Source organism: Gordionus sp. m RMFG-2023, chromosome 4, assembly GCF_954871325.1.
Source record: "Gordionus sp. m RMFG-2023 chromosome 4, tfGorSpeb1-WG-v2, whole genome shotgun sequence".
Classification (NCBI taxonomy): domain Eukaryota; kingdom Metazoa; phylum Nematomorpha; class Gordioida; order Chordodea; family Parachordodidae; genus Gordionus; species Gordionus sp. m RMFG-2023.
The window spans coordinates 10,588,500-10,602,371 of record NC_088778.1 but is presented as its reverse complement, the minus strand read 5'-3'; the positions used below and the strand labels follow the sequence as shown (position 1 = coordinate 10,602,371).

General features: G+C 26.7%; 1 protein-coding gene across 1 annotated transcript in view; it reads right to left on the bottom strand.

The window, feature by feature from the left end:
* The window catches only part of LOC135928614 (protein bark beetle-like), a 30,254-nt gene extending 16,724 nt beyond the window's left edge, over nt 1-13,530 (bottom strand). The window contains exon 1 of the mRNA XM_065465070.1: nt 13,202-13,530. Coding sequence (XP_065321142.1) covers nt 13,202-13,411 — 210 coding nt within the window. The 5' untranslated portion in view covers nt 13,412-13,530. The remainder of the gene's footprint in view (nt 1-13,201) is intronic.
* Between the last annotated feature and the right edge of the window lie 342 nt (nt 13,531-13,872).

Here is a 13,872-nt window from a genome sequence, read left to right as displayed (position 1 = left end):
CGCGATACATTGATTAGATACCAAAATCCTATTATTGTCGAATACGAAATAGATACATTTACAAATCAGAATTATAATGAAGAGGACTTTACGCGACTTAATTTATAATAATAAGAAGCAAACATATTAAAATTTATATTTTAAATAAAACTGAAATTTACCAATTAAGATGCCGGGTCAGATCCAACTTCAAAATTGGAGTATCATTCGGCCAGAACTTTCAGAAATACCATCCAAATTCAAATCAGGCCTGAGTACGATCATAATGTATTAACAATCTCATTAAAAGATTTTATAATTTTATTTATATTTTAATGAAACAGGAGTGAAATATATAAGCGCTCGAGGAAATTAAAATTATCTAATTATTTTTTTCTAGAAAAGAAGATTTATAAAGGTGAAATTAAGTAAACAAAAATTAAATTTTTTTGCCAAAGTCCGAGCCCAATTCAGGCAAACTGAATTGTGTTATCGGTGTAGACCTATATATTTGTTAATCTGTTAGGGAGGGTTCTTATATATATATATGGTGAATTCCATATCAAATCGATAAAAAAAAATCAATTCTTAACCCGACCCCCTTCAATTTTTCTCAAATTTTGTATACTGGTAGTATATACTATAACTTGGAAAAAAATGAAATTTTACCTTCCAACACTGTTTACCCGCTAAGATATGGCCGTTTAAAGCGCGGGAAAATGGTACATTTTTGACAAAATGCACCACATTTATTTTCAAATATCTTGAGAAATAATTGTATTAGAAAAATAATTTAAATTTTATTATGTAGCTTAATAATAGTTCTTTAATATGACATAAAAAAAATATGATAGAAATCGATGTAAAAAACCGGAAATAAAAAAATGGTATTTTTTTCAAATTTTTTTTTTCTGTACTGCTTTATATTTGTACAAAATCCTAGACTGGGATGAACATAGGTTTAGGAGTTATGACTCTTTATATTGCTAAAAATAAATAAATTTAACCCAAAATATCATCATATTTAAATTTAATAAATAGTTAATTTAAAAATTGTCTAAATGATAGGCCCTTACTTTTTTTTATCTTTATCAAAATTTTTGAAATGAGCTTTGTTTAACACTTTAGTTAAATTTTGTCTCGAAATTACTTGAAATAATTTTAGCATAAAATAATCTACCAAAATTAAAATTCAACAATAAATTTTCCCCCATATCTTTTTGAAGAGAATTCTATAGATTATATAACATTCAAACAATGGATAGCAGTTGATCGAACTACCCTCGAAAGACTGACAAAATCTGCCGACGAATTTTTAGATTATTTAATTGGATAATTAATCAATTTGATTCCTCATTTGTTCATAGCTTCACGATAATCATTAATTCGAAACTTTTTAAAATTCAATGTTGGCGAATTCTTAGTTATTGCAGACTTTTCAGAAAATTATGCATTTGTATTGCAGGACCATGCACAAGGATTTAATCAGACCAATAATCAGGCCACTATCCACCCTTTTATGATTTATTATCGTGAGGACAATATAATAAAACATGTGAATTTAGTGGTTATATTAGATTGTTTAAAGCACAACGCATGTGCATTTTATTTATTATTCTTGAAGGAAAGATTTGATAGAGTGGCTAAAATTTATTATTTTTCTGATGGAGCAGTAACCAATATAAAAATAAAAAAGACTTCATTAATCTCTACAATCAAAATGATTTTGGGATAAAGACTGGACATTTTTTGAAACCGCACAAAGTAAAAGTCCCTGCGACATCTTAGGGGCCGTTACTAAACGGTTAGAAGCTCGAGCAAGCTTGCAACGCCCATATGAACTTCACATATTAACAACAATGTATTTATTTAACTATGCAAGAAATCTATGGGGTAAATTATATATTTGTGAGCAATAATGAATATATTAACTTAGAAAGTTATCTTGAAAGCAGATTTTTGAGAGCAAAGAGAATTTCTGGAACACAAAGTTCCATGCTTTTATTCTCCTAGGCGAAATTAAAAGTCAAAAAAAGAATGATTAGCATAGGATGGAAAATCCTATGAGGTTGGGAAATAGGGATTTCAGAATTTTTAATGATATATTTTAATTATAAATTTTTAATTGTATTATATGTAATGCAATTTGAGGCAAATAAAGTTATAAATATGTTTAGAATTATTTTGTCAAGTAACTTCAAGACAAAATTTAACTAAAGTGTTAAACAAGCTCATTATCCCAGACATCTGTAAACTTTTTGATAAAGATTTTTTAAAAAGTAAGGATCTGTCATTTAGACATAATTTTTAAATTAACATTATTTCATAACTATTCATAAAATTTAAATATGATGATATTTTGGGTTAAATTTATTCAATTTTATCCATATAAAGAGTCATAACTCATAAACTCATGTTCATCCCAGTCTAGGATTTTGTACAAATATAAAGCAGTGTGATATCTATCTTAAAAAAAAAATTTGAAAAAAATACCTTTTTTTCTATGGCCATTTCCGGTTTTATACATCCGGTTTATTAATCAGATTTCGATCATATTTGTTTTTATGTCATATTAAAGAACTATTATTAAGCTATTATTTCTCGAGATATTTGAAAATAAATAAGGTGAATTTTGTCAAAATTGTACCATTTTTACTTGCTTTAAACAGCCATATATAATACTACCATTATACAAAATTTAAGAAAATTTGAAAGGGGTAGTGTTGAAACCTTGGTTGATTTGATATGGAATTCACCATATGTATCATTAGTTTTTGGAATAGGGAAAGTAGAACCAGTTACGGCCTAGGCCTAGCCCGAAGTTTTTAAAAAAATTTGAGCCCGATCCTCGAAAAATTCATTTATTTTTAGACCAGAACCTGACACGGATTTATTAGGTCGAAGGCCTATCCAAAAATTTTAATTTAAATGCACTTTTATTTAGTTAAATTAAATAAAAATCATTGCTTGCTTTGCCCTAATCCCAGAAAATAATGCCATATCTGTTTTATATAAATATATGATGAAAAATTAGCATGTTAGATGATTCGGTCTTTTGCTGAGAGTGGTTAAAAGGAGTAGTTGATAGACTTTAAAGTATTTTTCCTCTAACAAGTGACCAATGAATGCTATAACCTGCCCATATGCAATTGGTTGCGGTGTCATCCCTATATTTTGTGTATGCATGGGTAAATAGGCATTCGACTATTCTGTTTAATCAGCATTTTTATTCATTTTACTTCTTTGAATTGTTGTTATTTAAATTTTCTTCTTTTTCATTTTACTGGAAAAATCGGTACTTAATTACTTCTGCTATTTGACAAGATATTATCAGCGGTGCTATATAACGTCACATATTTGAATTAATGATGGTAAAAAATTGCCAATGGTTTGATAACAGTATATATCTGATAAAGGAATTTAGGTAAAGTACACATTTATGTATAAATATCTTTATTTACATCAGCTTTTACCGATATCTACCTGAGTTGGGATTCCATATTTGGATTAACACTGATAGAGAGTCTGCTAGGTCCCTTCAAATCAATCTATAGTTATAGGTCATATAATTTTTTTTATCGGTTTATCTCGGTCCTAGTATATGAAATTTAAAAATCTTAAAAAATTGAGTCATTTTACACCCATCCATTTGATAAGATCGGAAGGTGAGGGCCAACAAGTTTACATTTTTGTTTACCAATATTTTCAAGGTTTAATTATGCATAAAATTTTTATCCACCATTTCCCATTATTATTTTGAAATTAGATCGATTATCACGATGATAAAATAATTTATAAAATTGGTTGCTTGATGAAACATGTCTCATTTAAAGGTCTACTACATTTTTTATATTTGAAAATTTTTTACACATAAAGACGTAATATATTTTAAAAGGTAATAGGAAAAAACCAGAAAAAAACCCCCAGATTTTTTTTTCATATTTATAGAATTTATCACAAAAAGCAATTCTCAATTCGAGCCTCAATTTTCCCTTAGAAACTTATAAACTTGGACCGTGAATCAGAGCACTCTATTGAACGAAGAACGCATAAATAATCAATGCAAAGCTTGGAATCATCGTTTTTCTAATCTGGTTGGATATAAACGCCCATCAATCTGGGTATTGATTAAAAAAATGGAATGCGAGATGGCTACCTTGAAAACTTGAAAAATGGCGTGTAGATAATATTCGATATCAACCCATATAATTTATATTCTAAATTATTAAATTTGTATAAACAGAATCATGATTTACCATAAAATAAATATATCAAAATTTTGTCAAATTTAGTCTACTTACTATAGTAATTAATGGATATTGTATTTATTACTATAAAAAATAATTTTTACGAAAATAAGAAATATACATGGGTTATTTTACTGGGGTATTTTTCCCTGTGCCAATTTGAACTTCAGCATTTTATCTTGTTTAAGCATTTTTTAGGGAGGGAATATGAGTAATCTTAAATAATGAATTAGGGCCTAAAAAATTTAACATATGTAATATTTTTTTTAAATATTTTTCTAAAATATAATATGTCTATACATTATAAATATGTGTATATCCATAATAATCCAAATAAAAATATACTTATATTATTAGATCTTAAGTAAATTCTATAAATATAAAAAAAAATTCCGGGGTTTTTTTTCCTGGAGGTTTTTCTTTGGGGTTTTTTTCCGGAATTCATTTTAAATACTAAACAAAATGAAGATTTTTATTAATTTTTTTCTTTTTTAAATTATTTATTCCATCAGGAAAAGTTTTTATACATAAAAATCATAAAAGATTTATTTAGAAAAGAATTTTTTTAGAAAACAATTTGTTCAAAAAAACTCTTGTAAATCATAGAAGATATTAAATTTTCGTATAATTTAATTTAACCACTTTAAAAATATTGGCGGCCATCTTTCTAAATATATAAAGTACCAATAATAAAAGACCCAGGTTCTCACGAGCCTTGGGATTTTCTTCTAGTTTTTAATTTTAATGGTTAATTTTTTAAATAAATGTGTATAACTACATTATTCGGCTAGCTACCATAAAATTTAAATATATTGAGGGTCTGGGGCTACTTTTCAGAGGTTCATATGAGCTTTTTTTACAATTTATTTTTGCATATTGAAATTTGAATAATGTTAAGAAATTATAATTATATTAGAAAAAAGAAATAACTAACAAAATGAAGAAATCATAATATATTTTATGAAAATCCGTTCTTGATAGCAGAGTTGTAAGTAGCGCGCGCTAACTTTTTTGGTAGCTATAGTTAATAGCGGCTACTTTTTTTGTTCGCTACTTAGCTACCTTTAAAAAATATAATGAAGGTAAGTATACATGAAAATTTAAATATAATATCATAATTAATTATAATTTTTATGATTTATTATTTAATTTTGAAATTGAAATATATTTTCAATTTGTAATTTATATTTTCATTGTATTATAAACCTAAATCACGTGTTAATAATTTAAAATGTCATCGCTTATGGATATCCAAATCGTTGAAAGCGATTCAGACAATGATATTAATGAAATGGAAGATACCAGGGAAGAAAATGTTCTTAATAGAGCTATAATACAAATTTCCCATTCTCTAGATTTGAATTTTTTTTAAAATAAATATATAATCCAAAACTGGATTCAATTATTTGCTTAAATTGTAAAAGAAAATATTTCTTCAAATCAATCCAGTAGCTATAACCTCAAGAAACACCTAAAGGTAAATTGCCATTTTTACATTCTAGTAATATTTATTTTATAAGACTGTTCATGAGTTTTAAGGAAATGGAGAAACATCTAAATAATTTTGGTATAGGCGACTCTACATCCAAAAAGACTAATTCAATTCAAACCAAATTAATTAATAATGCAAATGACAATATTTCTCAGAAATTGGTTGATAAAGTTATTGTTGATTTTATAATTTAAACAGTTCAGCCAATGTCCTTGGTTGATAATCCATCATTTACCATTATGATTAAAATTCTATCCCCTGTCTGATTAAATATTTTTGAGCTTATTTGAGAATCACAGGCCATTGGCTAGACCCTAGAACTTTAAAAAGAAGATCTGTGGCATTTGCTCTCAAAATGATAATAGGATGCCAGACATACGATGTACTTGCAAATAAAATTATTGATAATCTATCTTATATTAAAAATATGTATATAAGATTAAATACGCCTTTACCCTTAAGTGCTAGTGTCGAGAGATTATTTAGTAAGGCAAAACTTTTACTTTCTGATCGTCGCTCTACACTTGGGGATGATAATATTGAAATGATTTTATTATTATAATGAAACAAATTACCATAAATATTTATTTTTATTACATAATTTTTTTATAATCAAAACTTCAATATTTTAATATTTATAAATGTTGATTTTTATATATTTACTATACAATATTATAAGCAAAAAATAAAAAATTTGTTTGTAATTTTTTTTATAAAAAATAGCTTAAAAAGTAGCTAATAGCGAGCTCCTTTTTTTGACAAATAGCGATAGCGGTAGCGCGCTACTTTTAAAAGTAACATTTAACAACTCTGCTTTCTAGCCATTATGGATAAAACAATTTAGGTTATGCAATAGCAAAAATATATTTATCAAGATTAATGAAACAAGATTTTATATTGTTACTTCGAGAAAATATGTAAGTACAAGAAAAAATTTATTTAATAAAGGCATCTAAAATGTTTATGGATCTTTGTCCTACGTAGATGCTCTTTGGGCCATGGATCCTGTTGAAATTTTAATCCATTATTTATTTGTTTAAATTATCAATAAATTTCACTAATTTTTAATAATTATTTCCATTCTGGCTTTTTATCAATAAACTTGTTGCAATCATATACATAAATCATTTTTATAATTAAAAATAATCAATTTTTTGCAGCTCAAAAGTGCCTCATGGGAAAGCTCATCCTTACTCGGGTGTAGCTCATCTTTTCCCAATTTCGGAAAAATTAATACTGTTAAAATTTTATATTTTTTAAAAAATTATATTGCATAATAGTAAATAAGTGCAATAAAGTGAGATATTATTTATTCAATATTATCAAGTAGTTTTAATTTTATTGACGTTGCCTTTTAGGGCAAGCATTCTCCACGGTCTCACCTTATACCTCAAATGAATCGTAGGGTATTTTAAATAAATACAATAGGCATGTAATTTTGATGACTTAAATGAAAATCAATTTTTCCATCGCCATTGCATACAATTAAAAAATTAAATGCGCAAATAAGAAAAACATGTATTAATGCGCGATTTGCAGTAATAAACTCATAATGGGTATTTACCTCATAACTTTACACCAGCCCTTATAAATTTTGATCCAGGTTTTCGGCTCGTTCAGTAGTTTTTTGTACAAGTCTCCGGCCCATAAAAATTTTTTAGAAGGAAAAAGACATAAATTTGTTTAATTCTAGGCTTTAAAAATGTTTGATAAGTTCCGGCCTGACCCTTAAAAATATTTTGCACAAGTTATGAGGCCTAGCCTGAAAATCAAGCGCGACTTTGGTTTTGGGCCAACCTTTAGAAGAGCATTGGTATCTGTAACTAGACACAGTATATTTCTAAGGTTTACCCATCCCTGATTAAATATGTCTGATGTGATTATGCTGATTGCTTACAAATTTAAATAATAGCCCTTATCTATTATATTCAATATATGGTAAGAGATTATAAAAATAGACAAATAAAACTTTCCACAATTGGTTTCATTGTTTCTCGTTGTAAATTATTATTATATCATTCATTTTCATTCCACAATGATAAATTATTGTTGCACAAAAAATGCAATCCTTAAATTAATGGAATTCTCATTAAAAATAGAATATTATCCAATATTCATTGAAATTTTTTTAGGAAGGTTCTCTAGAATTTAATTTAATTTGAAATTCTAACGTTTAATTTTATTTTAGCCTTCTATAATTTAGATTTTAATTCTATAAAATATAAAATATTTTAAAGGTTCATTCAAAATCTTTGTTTTGTTTTAATGATAAAAATAACTTGTTTATATTTTAAATAGGAAAATGCGTAACGCTGTTGAAGAGGCGTGAATATTTAGTGGATAATTACAATAATATTCTCTTATGATTGATAATTATATGGAATTATGACCAAGTGTGGGTCATTTATGACACATAAACATGATATTTTTAAAATGTAAATAAATATATAATATAAAAATGGTTATGTTATTTAATGTTAATTTAAACGCATGATCGCTTTGATTTATGCCTTGAATATGGTATCAAATATCTGTGGAATACGAGAAATGAAAAAATCCATGTTTACGAAGTTATTTAGTATATCATAATCAGGGTCTTGCAGAGGTCAAATATTTATTCCTGGCCTTGATTTGAATTATGTTTTTCTCCATTTCAAACCTGGCTCCAGGATTTCCAGATCAATTTATTGCATGTATCAAAATAGAAGCAACGCTTGCATACCATTTTTTGCAGTCCTTTAGCCTAGTTACGCCCGAGTCCAACTCAAGAAAAACATATGGTTGATATTATCGTAATTAGTAACTAATTTTATTTAATGTAAAAATTAAAAGTATTTAATATTTTAATTAGTGGAGACTGAATTGATATTTTCCATTTTTAACATAAAATTTTGAAACAAAAAAATCATTAAAAATTATAGATTTATATTAGCCAAATCCCTCATCTACAAAATAATAAAAAGTGTAGCTCTTTACCTACAATGAGCTATGATTAATTAATGCATCATACCCAGGGTAAGATGAATATGCACCAGGGTAAAGTGGTAAAAATAAAATTGAACATTATTGTTTTATTGAACAAAATACTGCAATTATGACATCTATTCATACTTTTAAATATATAAACTAATGGATACAATATGGAAATGTAAATATTTTTAACAAATCATTTCAATTATTTACTCCTTTGCGATTATTTTTAAATTTAATTCCAAATAAAACAAATTATTTATTAATGTTCCTTTTTGCTCAAAAATATATTTGGTGGAGATGTTAATAAAATTATATTTTTACAGTAATCAGACGAAATATTTTAACCTTTTTATCCATAACAACTTTACCCCAAGGTAGACTATGCGCCTGCCGGCCTGGTTACGCCAAAAATGCCGCCGTTTAAGAAAATCATATTTTATGCCTTTTTATTCTAATAATTGGTCAACATCACTCTTGTAATTTTTTAATGTCAATCAGGATTTTGATGAATTTTTATTTTCTACTATTTTAAAATCATAATTATATTGACTCATTATAGAATTCAATCAATCAAAAATCTAAAATTCCAAAAGTTACCATAATTTTACATATTTTTAAAATGGATGTATCTACATTTAATAATTCTATAAATAATTTTAGTATCCTAACTCTGGATAATAAAAAATCCATAGTCTGAAAATTTTTTGCAAAAGAATTAGAGAAATACTGCTCTATGATATAAAACTGCAGAAGTTGAATTTGAATTCGAGGAATATCAAAGAAAAGGTCTAAGTACATTAGATTTAACATCAGACATGTTAGATCTTGACAGCATTGATCCTTACCCGAGTACCCGTTTTCAAATTGGCAATTCCAATGATAATAATAACAATAATTCCACGTATTTGAAAACCTTAAAATTAAATGTCCCAAGCCCAACACGTAGGCATAGTATAATAATTATGCTAGAAAGCATATCTGGATTAAATAAGGATTTAATTAATAATGTTTTAAAAAGAATTGGGAAGCACTTTCTCAAATTATTAATCTGATCTGGTAGAAGAACTATTAGCATTTCTTTAAAAATTTAAAGAAACTATCGAATTTCTTTCAGTACAAAAAGGGCCTACATTAAACTTGGCGTTACTTTTTAGAAGTGAAATTGAAGAAACACATTTAATAGTAAATGATAGTGATAGTTCTGAAATTATTTGACTTAAGGAAAATATACTAAAAAAACTTGCGTTACGATTTCCGGTTTGTAATCTGCAAATAATATTATATAAGTATATTCTTTTATTTTTTATTTAAAATTATCTAGGTATTAGCTTCTGTTTTAGATCCAAGATTTTAAAAATTGACAATTGTGTCAAAGTATTTAATAGAGCAAAATTGCTCAGCTTTCGAATTTATAATATGAGGATAATCAGGTAGTAAATATTGCTAATGAGGATGAATATGAATTATTAAATTCAAGTTATTTGACAAAATTGGCAAATAAACATTCAACAAATATAAATTATGATTCCAAGTTAGGTGGCTTAGAACAAGAATGCCACAGTTTTCTTGGAAAACGACATTCACAAGATATGGACGTTCTAAATTTTTGGAGAGAAAAGAAGAGTGAACTTCCCAATCTTTCCAGTCTCGACAAAAAAATTCTTTGCATTCCGGCACTATCACCTAGTGAAAGAGTTTTCTCTACCGCTGGATTGACGTTAAATTCAAGGAGATCATCATTATGTCCCGAAAATTTAAATAAATAATTTTTATACAAGATATTATAAAATTGCGAAATCGATTTTGGATATAATAAGTTTTCTATTAAATGAATATTAAAAAATATGCCGAGATATCTGTAGAATAGTGTATATTTATTTGTTTTTCTTTAAAAATTAATAAGCAATTAAAAAAAATTATAACTGCGCCTATTTTATTGACGGCGGCTAAAAATCGGCGCGCCGCCAGCCGTCGATTAGATTTTTGAAAATTGCGACGGCTGCCGATAGTTTCGTCGGCGCATAGGTCAACCCCAAGGTAATATATATTATACAAATCGTTATTGCGTGACTTCTAGTTAAACAATAAACTTCCGATATTTTATAGATATGACTTTAAGGAACATGTATACTTCTTTAAGCTCAAATGTTAAAAAGTTATTCGCGCTATCATTGTTACACCGTCAATCGCTTTACCCTTGTCGCCCCTAATTATCGTAGTTTAGTATATATATAATTTACGTCTACATATAGCAAAATATAATAGTAGTTAATAATCGTAAAATAATAGTAATTATATTTGACTATTTGATTTTTGGTTTAAGTGACTATACCTTCTTTTAAGGTATTTATTTATATAATTGTTAAAAAAATTGGTGAAGTCTCCCCCAAAATGGGTGAGATCTGGCAACTCTGCCCCGCCGGACTTTTTGAAATTCGTTCATTTTAATTATGATTGTATTTTTTAATTTGTTTCAAAGGTAAATTGAACTTTAAATGGTTCATTATTACAATTTCCAGGTAGTTAAATTTAAGTAATTTAATTTTTTTTTAAAAAATTCGGGATTTTTGTAAAAAAAAGAACTTTTTAGGCCCGACCTGAACTGGCGTACAATATATATTTGTTTTCAAACTCAACCAGATTTTTTTAATATCTCGTGGTCCGGATATACCGGCCTGCAGATGATCTCTATAAATACCATTAATAATTATATTCATGCATGAATTTTATTAATGTACTCAGCTCGGGTGTTATTAAAATAGAAGTATAATAAAGTTAATAGCGACGCGTTAATGAGGGTCGATGATCTCAAACCTTCTGAAAAACTTTGGGAGCCCACTTGAAACATTTTTAAGTTATGGATTTCTTTTTTTGCAAATTATAGACAAAATTTTTGCTTATTTTAGATAGAATTCGGGAGAATTTTTTTAGACGCTCCATGTAGCCTCCTCAAAGTTGAAAAAGCTAACGGCAGACACCACTGATAAAATCATATTTAAAGTATAGACGAAAAGAACAAATAGCTTATATTTTGTCTAGTTTATTGAAAGATTTTAATATTATACCGTGTCATTTTATGTAACTTTTGAAAAATGTTTAAAATTGTCTGAAATTAGAAGGCTTCATTCAAATAAACAAAGTGAGGGATTGACCATGCATTATTCTGATAGTTTCTAAATATTTTCTTTATAAATTTTAATTTGTTGATTTGTCCGGTCCGTAATGGATCATTATTTAAGATTTTTAAAAAAAACAAGAATTATATGTAAAATAATTATCCTATAATCTTTCAACCAAAACATTTTAGGTTTTTAACTGTTAATATAAATTATTGATTAGATATCATATGTTAAAATAAAATTAGGTCGTCCATTTTATAACTATTATAGCCATAATAATATACAAACTAAATGAATAAACATATTTCTTATTTAATTTAAGCATGATTTAGATTTTTTTAATAAAATATTTGTAGGGAATTTAAAATAATTTTAGAAAAAAAAATTCCTAAAATTTAAAATATTTTTTAATTGATATATTTCGTGTAAAATGTTTTCTAATTGAATATACCGGAATTTTTTTTCAAAATATTTGAACATTTGATAGACAATAGAATTTTTAAGAAAAATAAAAATTAAGATTTTACCATAATCATAATTTATTTATAACGCTTTCGAAAAAAACAACTTATATTTAAATTAATAATTCATTTATAAATCACTTATATAGCATTTTCCAGGGTAGATTTAAAAAATTTTATTTTAGCGGGATAATATCACGGTCATTACCTTAGAAATATAAATGGGCGTGTAGGTAAACTAAAACTAAGTCCCAACAACCAAATAAAATACAATAGTTGCAAACAGACGGGGCTGATTGAACAAAGGTTTCTAAAAAATATAATGTTTTCTATCTCAATTTTATCATTTTAATCTTATCACGCTAAGCACCTTGAAAAACTTGGGTCAGTTACTTCTTTATTGTTCATAAAAAATATGAGCTATATGGGTGTCACTAGCCTTTACAATCTCATGGGGCTCAAATAAATTATTTTCAAAATGACCTTCCTTTTTAAGTTAACATTTTAAAAATGACCATTTTAAGGACTCCTCAACTCTTTTAGGGAGCTCACTTCTGTGTGCCCCTCCCCCCAGTGGCGCATGCTATCTCAAAATCCCAAAAATTCTCTAATTCAAAAGATACGGAGGGAATAGATGGATAATATCATTTAATAATATTACTAGTTGCTTTTTCTGACATGTCCAACCTTACAATCCCCCCCCCACCCCTCTTCTTTTCATTTTAATTGAAAAAAATAACTATTTTATTTATATATTTCCAAAAGTAATATATTAATATAAATTATAATAATATCGTATTTTGTATATCAAAAAAATGAATAGATATAATATAAAAATAAAATTACTATAAACCTTTCAATTTTTTAAAAATTTGAATTTTAGAATAAATTTATGGATGGGCCAAACAATATATATGATTTATATATTACCTTGGCAATGAGCGTACCATATACGTCTATTCCTACTCCGGGTGCGAATCGAATCTCGACTCCAGGTTCGATGTATACACTAGCTTTTGATGGGATAATAATATCTTCGGATACATAGTAAGGACTGTCGGCTAAAGTTATCGTTCCACTTTCCCTTAAGACATTTTCTTGAATTTTGTTAAACCTCGTGTTGGGCGTATGTTGACCCATTTTGGGGGATATTTCTTTTTCATAACTGGGATCTGCATTGGCTTGAGAGCATGATACCCTTAATAATTCCGAATTCAAAATGGATACAAAATAAATAACTAAGACCGTTAAATGCGAATATGATGGGTTCTTAGAAAAGATTGAGTATCTTGGAAGGAATTTTTCAGTCATTTTCATCACTTGAAATATTGACAATAATTATGTTTGTCATATTATTTTATAAGTAGAATGTAAATATTCCAGCATTTGACAATTAATAATTTTTTATAAAATTGTTTTAAATATTTTAAAAAAATAATCCTAAAATAAATGGTAATATTATTATTATTTTGGATTTTTGAAAATTTATTTAAAAAAAAATTATTTTGAAGATTTTAATTTATTTTTTTTCATTACCGGCATTTTTATTTTTTTAAATGCATGAATTATTATAAAAACATTGGAGTAAAAAATAAATGGTA